The 20,252-nt window shown below is 64.9% G+C and overlaps 2 protein-coding genes across 2 annotated transcripts; one reads left to right on the top strand and one right to left on the bottom strand.

Moving 5' to 3' along the window:
* Positions 1-3,400: 3,400 nt before the first annotated feature.
* SGCA (sarcoglycan alpha) lies at positions 3,401-7,225 on the bottom strand. The gene is made up of 9 exons (XM_074162909.1): positions 7,182-7,225; positions 6,548-6,700; positions 5,933-6,072; positions 5,759-5,831; positions 5,470-5,668; positions 5,193-5,355; positions 4,883-5,088; positions 4,683-4,709; positions 3,401-3,885 (listed from the first exon to the last, which is right to left on the bottom strand). Exons 1-9 carry the CDS (start codon positions 7,219-7,221, stop codon positions 3,702-3,704), a joined length of 1,185 nt encoding a protein of 394 aa, XP_074019010.1. The 5' UTR covers positions 7,222-7,225; the 3' UTR covers positions 3,401-3,701.
* A 2,996-nt stretch (positions 7,226-10,221) lies between these two features.
* Positions 10,222-19,866, top strand: PPP1R9B (protein phosphatase 1 regulatory subunit 9B). The gene is made up of 10 exons (XM_074162594.1): positions 10,222-11,523; positions 14,802-14,934; positions 15,060-15,180; positions 15,354-15,458; positions 15,895-16,030; positions 16,187-16,339; positions 16,452-16,505; positions 17,356-17,585; positions 18,335-18,431; positions 19,813-19,866. Exons 1-10 carry the CDS (start codon positions 10,222-10,224, stop codon positions 19,864-19,866), a joined length of 2,385 nt encoding a protein of 794 aa, XP_074018695.1.
* The last annotated feature ends 386 nt before the right edge of the window (positions 19,867-20,252 follow it).

The following is a 20,252-nucleotide window of genomic DNA, read 5'->3' on the forward strand; positions in this document are numbered from 1 at the left end:
GGTTATAATTTGCTTTTTTGTTGTTGTTTTCCCTCTCTCTTCCCCCTTCCCCCCTCCCTCCCCCCCACTTTGTTTTTTTGGTTTATTTTGTCGGATTTTTTTTTTTTTTTTCTCATTTTATTTTTATTCAGGCAGCAAAATCAATTCATTCCCAAGCACATCAGGGGAGCAGCCGCTGCCCCCGCCGCCGAGCAGACCCGACCCTTCGCTGCATGTTCTCCTTTTCTGGAAGGCTACCTCACCGCTGTGCTTTGGGGTTTTTTGTTTTTTTTTTTTTAATTTTTTTTTAATTATTATTAATTTGGGGGTCATTTTTGTTTCATTTTCAAGTAGTTTTAGGTTCGTTTGGGGTGGTGTTTTTTTTTTTTTTTTCAGCCATGCCGGGACTTTCCTGCCAGGTTCAGAGCAAAGGTGCTAATTTTTCTCTTCATATTTCCCCCCTCCCTCTCTGTTTCGTTGTTCTGTTGGTCTTTTATTTTTTATTTCGCTCCGTTCAAGGTCCCTCGGGAGTCGCTGAGGTTTCTTACCCACAGGGTTTTTATCCTGGGGTGGGGATTTTTTTTTAAATTATCTTTTATTTCGGTCCTGCAACACCCGAGCCCGGGACCGCCTGGTGCTACAACCTCCAAAGACGCGACTCAGCTTGATTTATTTTAATTTCCCTCTATTTTGTTGGGTTTTTTTCCCCCCTTCCTTTCTTTGCTGCCCAGCTCAACTTGTGAATTTTCTAAAGGTGCTATTTAACTCCCCCTTCCCCTCTCCCGACACCCCATCCCGCAAGCAAATCCCGGAGCAAATGCAAGGTAGAGCCAAAAAAAAAGTAATTTAAAAGCCTCAAAAGGGAAAAAAAGGGAAAAAAGCAAAACCTTGATTTCCAGGTTAAGCAGGTGGATCTTCAGCTCCGCTCTCGTCTTCCAGCAGCTTTTTCTCCATCCATCCATCCATCCATCCATCCATCCATCCATCCTTCCCTGCATCCCTGCATCCCTCCCTGGGCACGGAGGGGCACGAACCCACCCCGTTTGCCAGCCCATCTCCCGGCGGATGCTCCGGGCTCTCCCGGAGTCTGTACCTAGTTTGTATATGTATAATAATAATAATAATAATAATTTGAAAATTGTCTTTTTTTTTTTTTTTTAATTATTTTTTTTTTCTGACTGCTGAAATAAAGCATGTGAAATGATCCAACCAACCTGGGGTGCTCTTCGCCGCTGGCTCTTGCTCTCGGGGGGGAGGTCCTGGGTGGGTGTTGGTGGTGGGGGGTGTGTGCGGTGGTGTCCGGAGCCCCTCGTCCCCCCGTCCCCTTCTCCTCCCGGCTCCGCTCCCGCTCTGCTCCCGCCGAGCTTCTGCGCTCCCGTTCTTGCCCGTCCTCCTCCTCCTCCTCCCTCAGCCCCCCGCTGCCCTGGGAGGGGGGGGGGAGAGGAAGGAAGGGGGAACCCACCTCCCCCCCAGCAAGGAGGGTTGGGCTGGATTTGGGGGGGGGAAGAGACCCATGGGGAAAAGGGACTTTGATGCGTGTGTCCCCTCCCCAAATGGGGAAGGGGGGGGGGATAGGGACGTGGGGGGGCCTACAAGGGGAGGAAAGGGGGCTGGGGGCACTCTGGGCAGAGTGCCCCCCCCCCCAAAGGAAGAGGTGGGGGGGGGGCACACAGGCATTGCAGCCAGGGGAGGGAGGGCACAGAGAGATAGATCCACGGAAATTGGGGGGGTGTGTGTGTGTGTGAGTGCCCTGGGCTGCAAGAGCTGTGCCACGGTGTGCTTGTGTGCCACGGGGTGTGTGTGTGCCATGGGAGGGTTGTGTCACAGTGTGTGTGCGCCACGGTGTGCTTGTGTGCCACGGTGTGTGTGTGTGCCATGGGAGGGTTGTGCCACGGTGTGTGCGCGCCACGGTGTGCTTGTGTGCCACGGTGTGTGTGCGTGCCATGGGGGGTGTGTGTGTGCCAGGGGGGGTGTGCACCACAGTGTGTGTGCCATAGTGTGCGTGTTTTCCATGATGTGTGTGCACCATGGTATGCGTGTACCTTGGGGGGGGTGTGTGCCATGGTGTGTGTGTGCCACAGTGTGTGTGTGTGTGCGCCAGGGGGGAGTTGTGCCACGGTGTGCGTGTGCCATAGTGTGTGTGTACACCATGGTGTGTGTGTGCCACGGTGTGCTTGTGTGCCATGGGGTGTGTGTGTGCCGGGGGCGGGGGGGGCGGTTTGTGCCATGGTGTGTGTGCACACCATGGGGGGTGTGTGCGCCGTGGGGGGTGTGTGTCACACTGTGTGTGTGTCACACGGGGTGTGTGTCACAGGGGGTGTGCACTATAGTGTGCATGTACCATGGTGCATGTGTGCCACAGCACGAGTGCCACAGTGCAAGCCCCCCCGCTCCCCCCACGGGTGCCCCCCATCCCCGCCACACTCTGTGCACACTCCCTCGTGCAAAGGCAGCCGGGCAGCCTCACACGCGTGTGCCGGGGGCAGACGGTGCCCACTGTGTGCCACCTTTCCCATGTCACCTTGGCGGTGGGCAGGAGCGGGACCCCCGAGGTGGGGGGGGGGGGGACGGGGGGCAGGGGGGGCAGCGCAGGCAGCGGGAGGGGGCCTCAATGGCGCCTTTCTCCTCGCCTGCCCCGGCCCATCAATGGCTCCCCTTGTTCCTCCAGGGCCCCCGTGTTTTCCTAACCCCCACCCTGGCGCCTGCCCCAAGCGAAGGTGGGAGGGGGGGGCCACGGTGAAAGAGGTCCTTTCTTTGGAGGCGAGGGGCCGGGGTTGGGCTGGGGGGACCCCCTGGGAGGGGTGGGGTGGGGGGGGTGCTGGGTGGGGAGGGGTTATGGGGGTGCTGAGCGGGATGCCCGGGTCTGCGTGGTGGAAGGGGGCGAGCGGCCGGGGGCTCCAGGCGAGATCCTGCTGGACACGGGCACCCAGGTGAGTTGGGGGACACTGGGGTGCTAGCGGGGATCGCCGGGACTATGCCCCCCCCTCCCCGCCATTGTCCCTGTCCCCAGCCCCAACCTGGTCCCCAAGAGCCCTGCAGGGCTGGGAGGGTGCAAGTTTTGGGGGGGTGTGTGTGTGTGTGTGTGCATGTGTGTTTGTGCATGGCACCCAGATAGAGCAAAGCAGCTGAAGAGGGGGGCAGAGGGGAGTGGGACCCCCCCAAAAGAAGGGACAGACCAGGATCTCCCCCCCCGCCCCAGCCCCACGGCGCTCAACATCCTCCCAACCTCAGGGCTCATCCAGCTTTTGGGGGTGACCGGGGCAGAGAACTGGCAAACTCAACTCACTGTCTGCAGCCAGAAGGAGCCCAGCAACAGGCTGCACCCCAAAAAATTCTGCCCCCCCCCCCCAAGACTGCTGCAGCCTGACTGGGATGCTTGCGGAGGGGGGGGGGGCGCGGAATAAAGCAGAAATCCACATTTCATCACTAAACAGTCACTTTATCAGCCCAAAAACATCTGTATTGACCTACTGATGCATATGGATGCTGACAAAACCCCCCCCCAAATATTCGTAGCCCCCCCAAAATGCTCCAGGCAATAGCCCGGCAACAGGCAGAGCCCAGCCGGATGGGCGGTCGCCTGTCCAGCTGGGCTCTGCCCGCTGCCGGGCTTTTTTTCCCTCAGATTGTCCCCAAAATCATCATGACACCCTTTTGTCCACCTCTGCGATTGTGTGTGTCCCCCCCCCCAGTGTCATCCCAGTGTCACCCACCACCCCGTCTCACTGCGGGAGGAGGGGGACACGGGCGCCATCCGAGGGAGTGGGCATGGGGTTGATGCGTTGTCCCGTGCGGACGTTGAACATGGGAAGGGTGGAAAGGGGCCGTGGGACATCCCGGCTGGTGGCCATGTGCCTCAGCTCCTCCGTGTCACCATGGATGGTAGTGTGGTGGACCAGCTGGATGCTGGGAAGGGGGGACAACTGGGTGCTGCGCCCCGCGTTTCCACCCGCGTGCCTTTGGGGAGGGGTTTGGGGGGGTCTGTCCATCCATTGCTAGGGTTTATGCCCCATCGTTGGGGTCTGTATCCCATCATTGGAGTTGGTTCCCCATCATTGGGGTCTTCCCCCATCATGGGTGTCTTCCCCCCTGTCATGGGGCTCTGCCCCCTCATCACTGTGGTTTGCCCACCCATCATTGGGGTCTGCCCCCCACCACTGGGGTCCGCCCACCCATCATTGGGGTCTGCACCCCATTGTTGGGGTCTTCCCCTATCATTGAGGTTGGTCCCCCATCATTGGTGTCTGTCCCCCATCACTGAGATCTGCCCCCCATTATTGGGGTCTGGTCCCCATCACTGAGGTTGGTTCCCCATCATGGGGGTCTTCCCCCCTGTCATGGGGGTCTGCCCCCCCCATCATTGTGGTTTGCCCCCCATCATTGGGGTCTTCCTTGCTGGTGTTGAGTCCAGCCAAGGCCCTTGGAGAAGTAAAACAGCTCTTGTGCTCCATCCCGTGTCTGTGGGGGGTTATTGGGGGGCACCAAGGGGGTGGGGGGAAGAGGAGGAGGGGGGCTGCTGGGGGGGCCCTTTGGGGAGACCTTTAGGCTGCATCACCTCCATAACACCCCCCAGACAGCTGACCCCTCACTGTCCCCCTCTCCATCCCCGCCAGCCATCCCCATGCTTGGCCGTGACAAAGCCCCCCCCAAAAAGCAGCTCCCCCCAGGCCCCCCCTCAGCTCAGCCCGGGCACAGGGACTTACTCAGACGTCGCCAAGTCCCGTTTTTGCCTACAAAATAGAGGAAAAAGGGGAAAAAACATATAATGATGGTGAGAAGGGTTTTCACCACCCCCAGGTTGCCCTGGGGCCACGATGGCCAGGGAAAGGGCACCCCGGCTGGGGTGCCCATGCCCTGGCTGGGGGGGGACCCCCAGCCTGAGTGCACCCGCCCCCCAACTCACACTCCTTCCCTGCGGCAGCACATGAGGTGGCCCAGGAGCAGGCAGAGCAGCGCGGCCACCAACAGTGGCACCAGCAGCGTAACCAGGTACCCGGGCAGCAGGTCCTGGGGGGGGGCCTCTGTGGGGGGTTGGAAATCCCCTTCTTCCTCCAGCACCCCAGAACCCCACACCGGCCCCGGCGATGTGGGGCTTTGCCAGACCTGCAGCTGTAATGGGGTGATGGTTAGCGGGGGGGAACCCCATGGGGGTGGGTGAGTGGGGTCGGAGGGGGGATTTTTGGGGGGTGGGGGGGTGGGGGTGTGTGTCTCACCAGGGTGAGGTTGCACCAGCGGATGGCGAAGTGGGGGGCGAAGGTGTCATAGCAGGAGGCGAGGGGCTGCTGGCCCAGGCTGCAGTGGAAGTGGCTCTGGGGCGAGGCGGCCGATGCCAGGCAGGGCGAGAAGCCACCCCAGGAACCCACCTTCACGTACACCCTGCCAGGGTGGGGGGCACACACTGGTTGGAGGAGGTCCCCCCAAAACTCCACACATGGAAGCTGGGGGGGTCTGCCCGGGAATGACGCCAGCACCCCCCAGGTGTGCCCGTACCCCTCCTTGCGCCCCTCGATGGGCAGGGGGACGCGGCCACCACGGTCCAAGGCGGAGGTGACATTGATGACATGGAGATCGTCCTGCTCCCAGACGCCAGCTGTGGCCTGGAGGAACATGTCCTGCGCGGCCACCGGCAGCAGCTCCTCCACGTTCCTGTTCCCCACCAGGAACTCACCCTGGTACGGTGGCTCCCCGCCTGCGGGGGGACACGTGGCACCCGTGGGGACACCTCATCCTGGGGGTGTCTGGGGCAGCCCGGTGTGATTTGGGGGTGCACAGCCCATACCTGGAGCGGGGACGACGGTGATGACGAGGAGCTGTGCCACCGTCTCGTAGGTGTGCCGGTTGTATGCCAGCACCTGAAAGCCAAGGAGAACCCCACGAAGATGCCAGCCCCCACCCCCCCCACCCCAACCGCCGTGTCACCCCCTGGCGTGGGGCAGTGAGGGTGGGCACCTACCTCAATTTCATGGGTGCCCACCTCGGTGGCCGTGGGGCTGCCGTAGAGGTAGCCCGGCTGGTGGGGGTCACGTTGGATGTACCGCAGCCACCGCGGCAGGTCGGGGTGGTCCTGGAGGTGGGCTTGGAAGGTGATGGGGTCTACTGGGCGCCGGGACACACAGATGTGTGGGGACAGACATAGACATGGGGACACAGATGCCACCAGGCTGTGCCACAGGCAGACCCCCGCCCTGCAAGCCCTTCCCCATCCAACTGGTCCCAACAAGGAAGCACGACTGGTCTGTGCCCCAAGGAGGGGTCCTGCTCCTCTTTTTTATGCTGAGGGACCCCAAATGGAGGTGACCCCCAACCCCTCAGTGGTGGGGGACGAAGGGATGCTGCTCCCGGGTGGCTTTAACAGCACAATGGGGGGGTGCTTGGGGGTCCCCAAATGGGTGGAGGGGATGGAGGGAGGGATGGAGGGACGGATGGATGGGTGAATGGATGATGGATGGCGTCATGCCCAGTGGGGAGCTGGCATTAGCCAGTGCCCCCCATTAACAGTCCTAGCACCCCCAACCCAGGCACTGCAGGACACCCCCCCCGTCCCCACTCCCCTCAGCCCATCCCTCACCGCCATCATCCTCATGCCCGGCGAGGAAGGCCTCCTGGAACAGCTCCCGCTCCAGCTCATGGACGAAGATGGCTCCAGTCTCGGAGGAGATGCGGTGGTCGGGGAGGACGTGGTGGTCGGGGAGGGTGGCCCGGGACCCCCCCAGGGCCATGACTGTGGCCAGGCACAGGGCTAGAGCCAAGGCTGGGGAACACGGCTCCTCCCTGCCTCAGTTTCCCCATTCCCCAGAGACTCCAGGATGACCCACAGGTGCCCACAGCCCCCCCTGGGACACTCGGCTGGGGCAGGAACATGTCCCTGAGGTGCCAGCCATCCCGGGACAACGAGGAGGGGGTCTAAATTTAGGAGGGGATGGGGATGGGAATGGGGATGGGGACGGGGACAGCACCTTTCCTTGTCCCAGACTTGTCACAGGGAGGTCCCACTCAGTCCCCCCCATCCCAAACCCAGCTGCCACCAGGGACAGGACAGCTTTATTTAGCTCTGTCACGTCCCAGCCCTGTCCCCTCTGTCCCCTCCTGCCAGCACCTCCCATCCCCTCTCCACTCTGAGGATCCCCCCATTTCCTCCCTGCTGGGGGTACCCCCAGCCCGGCCGTGCCCCCCCCAGGGGGGGTGACAGTGCTGCCACTCGCCTGCCAGGACCCAGACCCGGAGCAGCTCGGGGGCCTCCATCTTCGCCACCACCCGGGAGCGGGGCCAGGGCTGATTGACAGAGGCAGCGGGGCTGGGCTGGCTGGGGGGGGCCCGCCTGGGGGGGGTCCCACGGGGGTCAAGGTGGGGGACTCCATCACTGCCAGCTCCTGCCACCAAGGGACCATGGCACAGAGCCCCTCCAGCTGCCGAGGGGCTCCACTGTCCCCTGGGGGGGGTCTGGTGGGGTGTCCCCTGGGTGGGCTTGTCCTGGTGCCCCCCCCCCACGGGTAGTGGGGACGCAGGATGGGGCACAGTGGGGTGGGGGGACACTTGGGGACAGCTGCCCTTCTGCCACCTCTCTGGCATGACAGGCAGCCTGCTATCACCACTGCCCCGCACACGCGTGTGCCCTTGTGCGGCACTGACGGAACACGTGTGTGCACATGCGTGTGCGTGCACGGGGGAGGGGGGGTGTGTGTGCGGAGGGACGGTGGCCCTTGGTGGGACGAAGCAGAGGGTGCTGGGACACTGGAAAGCTGGCGATGGCGGGGGGCCAGGCCCTGCGGTGGGGTTTTGTTGGAGGGGGGGGGGAAAGAGATGGCAGCAGCGGAAGGGGAAGGGGGTGGCCGTGGGGGGGAACGTCGCGCCGCGTCACGTCGCGTCACGGCTCGTCACGCTGCGTCACGCACAAAGGGCCCAGAGGCTGCGTCGGGCGACGCGGGGGCATCTGCAGGGTCCTGGCGCCCACGCCCGGCCTGGGACAGCAGGGGTGCCCCCCACCCTGACCCCCAGACCTTTGGGGTGCTCCTCCTGCAGCAGGGACCCCCACCATGGCCCCAAGCTGTGGGAGCTGGCACCTCCATAGTGTCCTTGTGGGAAAACAGCAACCCCCCCTAAATTACCCCCCCAAAAAAAACACCCGGCGGCACAGGGGGGAAGGGGTGCAGTATCTTGGACCCCCATCCTGGGGTCCTCCTGCCTCAGTTTCCCCTCCTGCCAGCCCCAGGTGGGGGCATTGGGGGTGTGTGTGCTGCACCCCAGGGACAAATTTATGGAGACAGAGAGTGAACAGGGACCCCGTGGGGACACTGTGGGACACCTTGAGATGGAGGGGGGGGGCTTTGGGCATGGGTGCATAGTGGTCTCAAGGGATGGGAGCAGGGGGACATGGGGACAGACCTGGGAGGGGCACAGGGACAGGATGGGGGGAATGTGGGTACAAATTGGGGGTGATATGGGGACAGGATGGGGGGGCATGCATACAAAATTAGGGGGACACAGGGACAGGATGGGGGACATGGGGATGAGATGGGGGAACACGGGTACAAAATCAGGGGGACATGGGGACAGGATGGGGGGATGCAGGAGCAAATGCAGGGGATGGGGGTACAAAACCAGGGGGACAGGAACAGGTATGAGGGGACACAGGGACCAGCCTGGGGACCATGGAGGGGGGGACAGGGGCAAAAGCAGACAGGCATGGTTGGGGACAGAGCTGCGGGGGGATGTGGGGACGGAGCTGGGGGAGGGGGGGTGGGGACAGAGCTGGGGGGGACACATGGGCACAGAGATGGGGGGATGTGGGGACAGAGCTGGGGGGGGGATGTGGGGACAGATCTGGGGGGGACACATGGGCACAGAGATGGGGGGACGTGGGGACAGAGCTGGGGGGGACACATGGGCACAGAGATGGGGGGGATGTGGGGACAGAGCTGGGGGGGATACATGGGCACAGAGATGGGGGGACAGAGCTGGGGGGGGATGTGGGGACGGAGCTGGGGGAGGATGTGGGGACAGAGCTGTGGGGGGACACATGGGCACAGAGCTGGGGGGATGGGGGGACAGAGCTGGGGGGGACACATGGGCACAGAGCTGGGGGGATGGGGGGACAGAGCTGGGGGGGACACATGGGCACAGAGCTGGGGGGATGTGGGGACAGAGCTGGGGGGGATACATGGGCACAGAGATGGGGGGACAGAGCTGCGGGGGGATGTGGGGACGGAGCTGGGGGAGGATGTGGGGACAGAGCTGTGGGGGGACACATGGGCACAGAGATGGAGGGATGGGGGGACAGAGCTGGGGGGGACACATGGGCACAGAGATGGGGGGATGGGGGGACGAGCTGGGGGGGGACACATGGGCACAGAGATGGGGGGATGGGGGGACAGAGCTGGGGGGGACACATGGGCACAGAGATGGGGGGATGGGGGGACAGAGCTGGGGGGGGACACATGGGCACAGAGATGGTGGGATGGGGGGACAGAGCTGGGGGGGGACACATGGGCACAGAGATGGGGGGGATGTGGGGACGGAGCTGGAGGAGGATGTGGGGACAGAGCCGGGCTCTGACACATGGGCACAGAGATAGGGGGATGTGGGGACAGAGCTGTGGGGGGACGTGGGTACAGATCTGGGGGGGGCAACAACCCCGGAGAACCCGGGGGACACGCACGGATGCTGCGGGGCGGGGGGGGGGGACACACGGACGGACGCGACACGACACATGCCACAGGGAGGAGACCCCGTGCGGGTGTGGGGAGGGGACCGCGGCGGGGTATCCGGGCGGAGGGTGGTGGTGGTGGTGGGGGGTATCTCGGGGTATGTGTGTGTGAAGGGCGGGGGGGGGTCTCCCGTCGCCGGGTGGCGAGTCCGAAGCGGGGCGGGCGAGGAAGAGGAAGGAGGGAGCGCGCCGCTAAGACCCAGAGGGCTCTGCGGGCAGCGGGGCGGGCAGATCGCAGGCAGCGGCGGCTCCATCACCAGCCACAGAGAAAGGGGAAGAGGAGGAGAAGGGAGGAAGGAAGAAGGGCTGGGGTGGAGGGGGGGGGGGAGCCCCCCCGGGATGGACATGGCCTGACCGAGCCCCGCATCCCCCCCCTCCGCCGCGGGCCGGTGCAGGTGTGTCGGTGGTAGCCCGTCCCCCCCCCACCCCGCTGCGGGCGGCATCCCCCTCCCCAATGCCGCTGTAGCCGGCGAGGGGCCGCGGCGGCGGTGGCGGCGGCGGCGGCGGCGGGCGATGCGGAGCGGAGGCCCGGTGGAGGCATGTTGAGGACGGAGGCAGGCGGCGGGGCGACCGCCGCCGGTGGGGGGTCCCCCTCCGGCGGGGCGACGGGTGGCGGGGGGTTACGGAGCGCGTCCCCCCACCGGAACGCCTACGAGGCCACCATCCAGGCCCTGGCACCCACAAAGGAAGCCGACGGCGAAGACGGCAAGAAAAGCCGGGGTAAGAAGTATGGCTCCAACGTTCACCGTATCAAGAACATGTTCCTGCAGATGGGGACGGCGCCCGGCCCCGAGGGCGCCTGCGACCTGGCCAAGGCCAAGGAGAAGCCCGTCCGTCTCTCCTTGCCCCGGGCTGGTAGCCTCAGCGAGAGCATGGACCAGGGCAACCTCCTCAAGCTGGGCACCAGCGTCTCGGAGAGGGTCAGTCGCTTCGACTCCAAACCCGACAAACCCTTCTCCAAGCTGCAGGAGACCCGTAAGATCTTCGAGAGGAGCCCGCAGGAGAAGGCCACCACCACCAAGCTCTTGCTACGTAAGGAACGAGCCGGTTTCCAGGACCGTAAGCTGGACGTGGTGGTGAGGTTCAACGGCAGCACCGAGTCCTTGGACAAGCTGGACACCGAGGCCGTCTCACCCACCGTCAGCCAGCTCAGCGCCGTCTTCGAGAAGGCCGACCTCCGTAACAACCTCCATAAGGCGCCAGGCCGAGCGGGAGGACCACTCAATGCCAAGGTGGTAGGCAAGCGACCTCGGGTCTTCTTGCCAAGCCCCGAGGCTGGACGGTCAGGTGATGGCCATGCTGCCCCAGCACGAGCCAGGCCACCAGAGGAGGAGAAGACAGCGGGGAAGACCAGCCGGCCGGTGGAGAAGGAGACGGCCACCCCACGGGTGCAGGAGGTCTGCAAGATCAAGCCCGTGGAGGTGGAGGAGAGCGGTGAGGCCGAAGAGGAGGAGGAGGAGGAGGCGGCGACAGCAGGAGCGAGTGAACCGGTGCCTGCACCCCAACCAGCCAAGGGGGCCGAGAGTCCAGCGCCCACTGCCCCCCGGCTGGATGGGGGCTCGGCGGTGGCCACGGGCGAGGAGGACATCAAGGGCGAGCGGGCGGAGGAGGGCGATGCCTATGAGGAGGCCAAGAAGGAGGACTTCTCCGAGGCAGACCTGGTGGACATAAGTGCCTACAGTGGGCTCGGGGAGGACTCGGGGGGCAGTGGGCTGGAGGAGGAGGAGGAGGCCGAAGGGCTGTACGAGCCCGAGTCAGGTTGTGTGGAGATCCCTGGGCTGTCCGAGGAAGAGGAGCCTGTCCCCAACCGCAAGATCCAGTTCAGCACGGCCCCCATCCAGGTGAGATGGGCTGGGGGGACTGGGGATGGAGGAGCAGCTGGGAGTGGCGGGGGGGATACCGTGGGGTGGGGGGCAGCTGGGGATAGGGAGGTACCCTGGGGTGAGGAGCAGCCCAGGGTTGGGGGTACCCCAAGGCTGGAGGTACCCTAGGATGAGGAGCACCCCAGGGTTAGGGGTACCCTAGGGTGAGGAGGACCCCAAGGTGAGGAGCACCCCAGAGTTGGGGGTACCCCAGGGTGAGGAGCACCCAAAGGTGAGGGGGGCACCCCAGAGTGAGGAGCACCCCAGGGTGGGGCCCAGCCCGGGGTGGGGTATATGTTCCCCCCCAAACAACGCCCTTTGGGGGGGCTGGTGCCAGGGACAGAGATGTGGGGTGGGGGTCTGTGCCCCCCTTCCCCCCCCCAGCCCTCTTGGCCATGCCCTTGCGCTGGAGGAGAGAGGGTGGCCTCCTGGGCCTGGCTAACAAGCTGGCTAATGAAGGGCCCTGCCCTGGCATGGCCTGGCCCCCCCACCAGTGGAGGGGCCACCCCGGGGCTGGTGTGACAGGGAGAGGTGACACTGGGACCCACTGGAGTGGCCATGCATGGCACCCAGTGCCAACCCACCGCTGTGCTCGGGACGGGCCAGGAGCCGCCCCCATATTTTGGGTGGGGATGCCCGAAATATCCGGGTACGGGGTGCTGGGTGCGGCGGCCGCGCCGCCACCCTCTTGCTCTTGGTCCCCGGGGGGGTCCCTCGGTGCCGGGGCTCCTCCCAAAGTGGGGGTCCCCGAGGATGAGGTGGCATTGGGGTGGGTATTTGCCCCCGCCATGGGCCCAGCCTGGCGCCCGGGACCGTTTCGGGAAGTGGAGGAAGGGGAAGTGTCTCAGCGGCATGGCCAGGAAGGGAGGACAGCATCCCCCATGTCCCCCCCCCAGTTCCCCGGTGGGGATGCCAGCTGGGGTGGGGGTCCCCATCTGGAATGCTCCCCCAGCGATGGGGCGGGAGGAGAAGGGGCCGTGGCAGCTATTTCGGGGTGTTCTCTCCCGCTCGAATCCCCCCGACCGGGGAAGCAGCGATTGCTTTGTGCCGGAGCTGGGTTATTTTTAGAGCCCCGGCCTATATTCTGGCTCTGAGTCAGAGCGGGTGGGTGGCCCCACCTGGGACGGGGGGACAGGGACCGCCGTGGCCCGGGCAGGGGACAACGCTGTGCTGGGTGGCTGCATGTTGGGGGGGGTCTTGGTCCCGTGGGAACCGGCCAGCCCAGCCCTGGGAAGGGTGTCCCACCCCCACCATGGATGGGCAGCTGGGCTTTTTGGGGTGCTCCCCCCCCCAACACTGCTTCCAACCTCTTGCTTTTACCCCCCCATATCCCACTGCAGGGTGATGGTGGGGGTCCCCTACACAGGTGGGGAGGGGGACCCAGGTATCCGGGAGGCCCAGCTTCCCCCCCCGTCCCACTCCGGGTGCATGGGCGATGCTGAGCCCCCCAAACCCACTGTGGTGGTGGGGGCCGGGAGCGCTGAAGACCCCCACCCAGCCCCAGCGTGGCCCCCAAAGGGGGCACCCTGTACCCGGGGACGGGGTGCACACTCTGCTAGCCCCCTCCCCTGGGCATGTGCTGGCTCTGGCTGCTTCTCCCTTGGAATCCACTCCAGACCCCCACCACGTCCCAAACCCCCCAGGACACGGGGACAGGGGTGGGGGGCACAGCGGGGTGAGCCGGGACATGTCCCCGTGGGCTCGGGTGCCCACAGCCCCCCCTGGTGATGGCATGCAAACAGGGGGACGGAGGCACATCCCCTGCCCTGGTGGTCCTCAGCACCCCTGGGTGCCACCCGGGTGGGTCCTGCCTGTCTGTGGGTGTCACCGGGCTTTGTGCGATGGCCCTTGACACTCATCCCTAATACCCTCCGTGGCGAGGCTTTAGCCCTGCCGTGTTATCACTAATCCACTCGCCCCGGCGGCATCCCTGGGCTGGGGCCCCTCCGGGGACATCTGCCAGGCTCAGCGCCCGGCTGGCGTGTCCCCATCTGGAGAGGGGTGCCGGCAGCCTCCCGGGGTGCAGGGACATGGCATCCCATTCCCTATGGCTCCAGGCTGGGGACATCGTGCTGGTGGCACACCCAACCTCAGCCAGGGGCACCTCGGTGCCCAGCACGGGGACACCCAACCTCAGGGTGACCATGGGAGTGCCCCAGCCCCCCTGAGCTGCTGGCCCCATTGAACCAGGCGTTTAGGGGTGCCCCACGACGAGGGTCAGGGTCCCCAAGCAATGTACTGTGTTAGTGGCCCCGACCCATCCCCATCCCCACTCCCTTGGGACTGAAGGTGGCTGGGGACCTCTGTGTCCCCCAGGAGGACACAGGGGCAGCCCCAGCCCCGTGGTTGACTCCTCCTCGGTGCCCAAGCTCAAGCGTCCTACAAGTGACACCTGATGGGGAGAGATGGGTGCGGGGCACGATGGAAACCTGGGGAGGGGGTGACCTGTGGACCCCCAGGGTCTGCAGAGTCCCTGGTGCTCCCTGTACCCAGGCGAGTGCCCGGAGGTGGAACCTGCTGGGTGGAAACCCAGGGGAATAAACCAACCCCAAACTTATAGTGGGATTTCTCTCTCCTGGCCATGATGGTGGGTTTGGGTCCCTGGGGTCCGGGCTGGCCCATGGAGGTGCCCAGGCAGGGGTGAGGGGCAGGGAAGGGCAGAGAAGGTGAGGCTGCCCCAGGGAGAGAGCCCTTCCCTGCTCCTGCAGGCCAATTTGGACCATGAGAAGGTGGTGGGCCGAGAGCTGGGGAGCCCCTGCCTGGGAAGGGGGAGGATGAGGGGAGCAGGGGGGAAAAGCCAGTTCTGCCCTCCCCAAACTGTCACTCAGAGCAGCCAGTGCTTGTACACCCTGTCCGTCCATCCTTCCTTTCTTCCTTCCATCCATCCATCCATCCATTCATCCATCCTTCTTTCCTTCCATCCATCTGTCCATCTGTCGTTCCATCCGTCCACCCCTTTGTCCGTCTTTCTGTCCATCCATCCGTGGGGCACAGGGCAAGACACCATCTCTGCTCCCGGGGCCACCCCAAACCCTCTGTGTGTCTTCAAACTCCCCCTTCACTCCATGACAAGGCTTGAGGGGGGGGGGGGGATTCTCCAGTGTCTCATAGCTTCAGTAACACCCCCCTGTGCCTCTGCCCGGGGATCCCCTTGCTCAGGGACACCCCTTCAGCCATGGGTGCTGCTGGTGCCGGGGTGGTGGGTGGTTCCTACCCCATCCCACCCCCTCGCTGAGGAGCTCCCTCCACTCTGGCAGGTCTTCAGCACTTACTCCAATGAAGACTACGACCGCCGCAATGAAGACGTTGACCCCATGGCTGCGTCAGCTGAGTATGAGCTGGAGAAGAGGGTGGAGCGGCTTGACCTCTTCCCCGTGGAGCTGGAGAAAGGTGGGTCCTCACCTCATCCTGCACCCTGGAGCCTCTGTGGCACCTTAGGGACAGGTTGGAGGTGACTCCGGTGGCATTGGGTGGCTGCTGCCACCCCTCCAGGACACGGCTCTCTGTCTCCGCAGACTCCGAAGGACTGGGGATCAGCATCATCGGAATGGGCGCGGGGGCTGACATGGGTCTGGAGAAGCTGGGCATCTTCGTCAAGACAGTGACAGAGGGGGGAGCAGCCCACCGGGACGGCAGGTAAGGGGCTGCCCGGCCTGAAACACCCACCTGGGTCCCCTCTGCCGCTCGCCAGAGGGCTTGGGTAGTGGTGGAGGAGGTGGTGCGGGAGCGGGCAGATGTGCCAGATGTTCCCCGGGAGTGGGAGATACCGGGGAGGTGGGCAGTGGGTGTGACGATCCCCTTCTTCCCAGGATCCAGGTGAACGATCTCATCGTGGAGGTGGATGGCACCAGCCTGGTGGGGGTGACGCAGAGCTTCGCTGCCTCCGTCCTCAGGAACACCAAGGGACGCGTCCGGTAGGGCCTGGGGCTGGAGGGTTTGGGGGGCTGGGAAACCCCCACAGCCCATGCTGGGCCCCCTGAGGCACCCTGCCCCATAGCCTGTCCCCAGAGCACCCCAGCTCCTCAGCCGGGCTGTCCCCCTGCCCCAAAACACCTCTGCCCCCCTAGTCCCCATGCCCACTGCCTGCCCTGTGCCACCCTGGTGCCCCCCAAAGTGCCCCCACAGCAGCCCAGGATCCTCCCAGCCCCCCAACTCATCCACATCTCCCCCAGATTTGCCACCCCCAGGAGCACTACCTGTCCCAGCAAGGTTGTCCCCTGCCTGTGCCACCTGGGTGTCCCCAGGCTGAGCCTCCTCACTGTCCCAGGTGTGCCACCTGGGTGTCCCCCACCCCAGACCCCCCACGGCCGGAGCCCCCCGTCCCTGGCTGAGCCCCCGCCGTCCCCACAGGTTCCTCATCGGTCGGGAGAAGCCAGGGGAGCAGAGCGAGGTGGCCCAGCTGATCCAGCAGACGCTGGAGCAGGAGCGGTGGCAGCGGGAGATGATCGAGCAGCGCTACACCCAGTACACCGAGGATGACGAGGAGGTGAGGCGGGGGGGACAACACCCACCCAGGAGGGGACAGACGTGGTCCCCCCCCACTCTATATGGGGCCGGTGACTCGGTTTTCCCCAGGTGGGATGGGGTGGGGGTGCCAGGCTGGGGACCACCACGTGCCAACGCGGCTCCGTGCCCTCCGCAGACGGGCGAGTACGCCACGGACGAGGAAGAGGAGATGAGCCCCATGTTCCCCAGTGGTGAGATGGCCATCGAGGTGTTCGAGCTGGCCGAGAACGAGGACACGCTCTCCCCCGTGGAGATGGACCCCGAAAAGCTGGTGCACAAGTTCAAGGAGGTGAGGAGGGGACGTGGGAAATAGGGCGTCACACACGTGGCAGCGTGTGTGCACGCCCAGGAGGGGTGCAGGGATGTGCCCACCCCGTGCCAATGCCCGGCTCCTCTCGCAGCTCCAGATCAAACACGCTGTCACCGAGGCCGAGATCCAGCAGCTGAAGAGGAAGGTGAGCGGGTGCCCCATCTCCCTGCGGGCGGGAGGACCCCCTCCATCTCTATCTCCCCAGGCCCCCCTGGATCTCCATCTCCTCCACCCCTTCCGAGCTCCCCACACCTTCCCCCCCAGACCCCTCACCACGCCGTGCCACGCCATGCCACGCCATGCCTGCTCCCTGGCTATGCTGTGCCATGATGTGCCATGCTATGTCATGCCATGTCATGCCTGGTCTCTGGCCATGCTGTGCCATGCGTGCTCCCTGGCTATGCCATGCCACGCCACGCCGTGCTGTGCCATATCATGCCATGCCATGCCATGTGATGTCATGACTGGTCCCATGCCGTGCCATGTCATGCCTACCCCTGGCTATGCCATGCCATGCTGTGCCAGGCTGTGCCATGCCTTGCTGTGCCATGCTGTGCCATGCCGTGCCATACCATGTCATGACTGGTCCCTGGCTTTGCTGTGCCATGCTGTGCCAAGCCATGCCACGCTATGCTGTGCCATGCCATGTCATGCCATGTCATGCCTACTCCTTGGCTATGCCGTGCCATGTTGTGCCGTGTTATGCCATGCTGTGCCATGATTTGCCGTGCCGTGCCGTGCCATGCCAGCTCCCTGGCTATGTGGTGCCATGCTGAGCCATGTCTGCTCCCTGGCTGTGCCATGCCATGCTGTGCCAAGCCATGCCATGATGTGCTGTGCCATGCCATGTCATGTGACATCATGACTGGTCCCTGGCCGTGCCATGCCATGGTCTGCCAAGCCATGCCATGATGTGCTGTGCCGTACCACATCATGCCTGCTCCCTGGCTACACCATGCCATCCTCTGCCATGCCCTGACCCCTCTGTCCCCCAGCTGCAGTGCCTGGAGCAGGAGAAGGCACGCTGGCGGGCCGAGAAGGCCCAACTGGAACAGAGTGTGGAGGAGAACAAGGAGCGGATGGAAAAGCTGGAGGGGTACTGGATGGAGGCGCAGAACCTCTGCCAGGCTGTGGACGAGCACCTCAAGGAGACGCAGGCCCAGTACCAGACCCTGGAGCGCAAGTACAGCAAGGCCAAGAGGCTCATCAAGGAGTACCAGCAAAAGTGAGGGCAGCACCGGGACCTGGGCACCGATCCTTCCCTGGGCACCAAGCATCCCCCTGGGCATGGACCCATCCCTGGGGCACCAACCCCTTCCCAGGGACCCCTTGTCCCTGGGCACAGACCGTGCTCTTGGGCATGAACCATACCCTGGGCATGGACCATCCCCTTGCCATGGACCCACTCGTTGGGCACCAACCCCTTCATGGGCAGCCTTTGTCCCTGGGCACAGACCATCCTCTGGGCAGAAACCCATCCCTGAGGCACCAAATCATTCCTGGGCACCTTTCATCCCCTGGGCAGGGACCATCCCTTGGGCAGGGACCTTCCCCTTGACAGAACCATCCGTGGGGCACCAACTCCTTCCTGGACATCCCTCATGGCCGGGCATGGACCAGCCCCTGAGAAGGGACCATGGTCTGGGGCAAGGACCTTCCCCTTGATGTGGACCCATCCCTGGGGCACTAGATCCTTCCTGGGCATCTCACATCCCTTCCCTCTGGGCAGGGACCTTCACCTGGTCATGGACCATCCCTTGGGCAGGGACCATCCCCTTGATGTAGACCCATCTCTGGGGCACCAACTTCTTCCTGGACATCCCTCATCCCTGGGCTGGGACCATCCCCTGGGAGATCCCTGGGAAGCAACCACCCCACTGACCACAGGCCTCCCCTGGCATCCAAGTCCTGAGGTCCCCCCCGGTGCTGGGTATGGGGGGGGTGATGAGCACCCACGCTCTGGCTCCCCCGCAGGGAGATCGAGTTCCTGAAGAAGGAGACGGCGCAGCGGCGGGTGCTGGAGGAGTCGGAGCTGGCGCACAAGGAGGAGATGGAGAAGCTGCAGGAGAAGGTGGGCACCGGGCGCCGGGACGCGGGCTGCCCCTGAGCCCCGCGGGCAACGGCTGGCCCCGGCTTTGGCCCCGCCGTCGCCCGGCCCCGCTCCGTCACGCCGCTGCCACCACCCTGCCGCCGCCGCGGCCCATGGCTTCCCGACGATCGCCGCTGGATCCCAGGATGGATCGCAGCAGATCCGCTCGGGCGCCACCAGCCGCTGGATCCCACGCCGGGCGGTAGCGGAGCTGCGTGGGGCACTGCCCGCCCCCTCCCCCCTGCTCTGGACTGAGCTCCGGCTGCCGGATCCCACACCGGATCGCGGTGGGGGAATCTGCTTTGGGCACCAGATCCCAACTGGATTGTGCTCCCTTCCGCCACCGGATCGCGGGGGGATCTGCTGGGGTGCCGGAGCGCGCCCCGTCCTCCTCCCGGCACTGGATCCCACACTGGATTGCAGTGGATCTGCCTGGGGTTTGGGTGGCAGCAGATCTTGCTCCAGGGTCTGGCATTCCATCATGGATCAAAAAGGGATCTTCTCGGGCACCGGATCCCAGGCTGCTGGGGCAGGATCCCCCCGTGGTCCCCGGTAGATCTGCGCCAGGCACGGGGTGACACTCCATCCTCTGTTGGGAGCTGGATCCCATGCTGGTCATGCTGGATCCCACAGCGGGTCACACTGGATTCCATGCTAGCGACACTGGATTCCTTCCCGCCCCCCCCCTCCAAGCTGGGGTTGGGGGGCCAGAGCTGTGCTGGGTCATAGCAGATCCTCCGCGGGGTCACCAGATCCCCTGGGAGGCTGCTGTGGGTCGCAGCGGGGGGGCCGGCACCCACCCGGCTGGGGGGCACCAGGGGGGTCCCCTAGCACCCAGCAGAGCCCCCCTACATCCCACCCCCTTATGCCCTCCTCCATCACCCCCAAAATGTCCCCCTCACCTCCCACAGAGACTCACCCACTGCCTGCCTGCAGCCCCCCCCCCCCCCATCCCTCTGCCCCCAGCCTGCCCCTCATCCTTGTGCTCCCCCCGGCTCTGTGCCCCCCCCGACCCTGTGCCTCCAGCCCCACACTGGCCCTCCAGCACCCTCCTCCTGCCCACGCTGGCCCCCTGCCCCTCTCCCCCTCTGTCCCCCGAGCCCTGTGTCCCCCCCACCCCCGTGTCCTGCCCCCCTTGTCCTGTGTGCCCCCCACCCCAGACCAGTCCCCCCCCGCATCTTTGTATCCCCATCCCTGTATCCTCACTCTGTCTCTCCCAGCCCTGTTGTCCCCTCCACTACGTGTTTGCCCCCATGTCCCTGTGTCCCCCCCCAAGTCCCCATGCCCCTTGCCCCCTCCCCGCCTCCCCCCCCCCCCCCCCCCCCCCGCCCGGCTGAGACCTCTCCCCTTTGCTGTTTTTCAGATCTCCGAACTGGAGGCCAAGCTGCAGACTTTGAAAAATTCCAACCCGACTTAAACCACCCTCAAACCGCAGCGATTTTGGGGGGGGGGGGAGGGGGGGGCCTCTCCCCCACAGCCCTGTCCCCTCCACAACCCCCACACACCCCTTCCCCACCAGGGAGGAGGCGAGACACACACACACCCCCCCCCCCCCCGCCAAGGCCTCCTGGTGCCCCCCACTCTCTCCCCCCCTCCCCCCCCCCCAGGGGCACAGACAGCAAGGCAGGGGGAGCTGGGGTGCGTCTTTGGGGAGGGATTGGGGGGGGGCGGACACCCCGCGTTCGTGTCTGTGTCCAATGTGAGTCTCGTGGTGACGTGATGGACCGACTGGGGGGGGCACGGCCCCCCCTAGGCCTCCCCCCCTCCCCAAGTGCATCTTCCCCTCGACATGACGCTCCCCAC

The sequence above is a fragment of the Numenius arquata genome, chromosome 23 (genome assembly GCF_964106895.1).
Source record: "Numenius arquata chromosome 23, bNumArq3.hap1.1, whole genome shotgun sequence".
In the NCBI taxonomy this organism is placed as follows: Eukaryota; Metazoa; Chordata; class Aves; order Charadriiformes; family Scolopacidae; genus Numenius; species Numenius arquata.

Bases quoted from the DNA above. Each gene is read 5' to 3' on its own strand.
- PPP1R9B (XM_074162594.1), top strand. From the start codon at position 10,222: ATGTTGAGGACGGAGGCAGGCGGCGGGGCGACCGCCGCCGGTGGGGGG. The intron at 17,586-18,334 runs GTGAGGGCAGCA...GCTCCCCCGCAG, and splicing joins ATCAAGGAGTACCAGCAAAA to GGAGATCGAGTTCCTGAAGA. The intron at 18,432-19,812 runs GTGGGCACCGGG...GCTGTTTTTCAG, and splicing joins TGGAGAAGCTGCAGGAGAAG to ATCTCCGAACTGGAGGCCAA.
- SGCA (XM_074162909.1), bottom strand. From the start codon at position 7,221: ATGGAGGCCCCCGAGCTGCTCCGGGTCTGGGTCCTGGCAG. The intron at 5,832-5,932 runs GTAGGTGCCCAC...CTTGGCTTTCAG, and splicing joins TGGGCACCCATGAAATTGAG to GTGCTGGCATACAACCGGCA. The intron at 5,089-5,192 runs GTGAGACACACA...ACCCCATTACAG, and splicing joins GCTGGTGCAACCTCACCCTG to CTGCAGGTCTGGCAAAGCCC.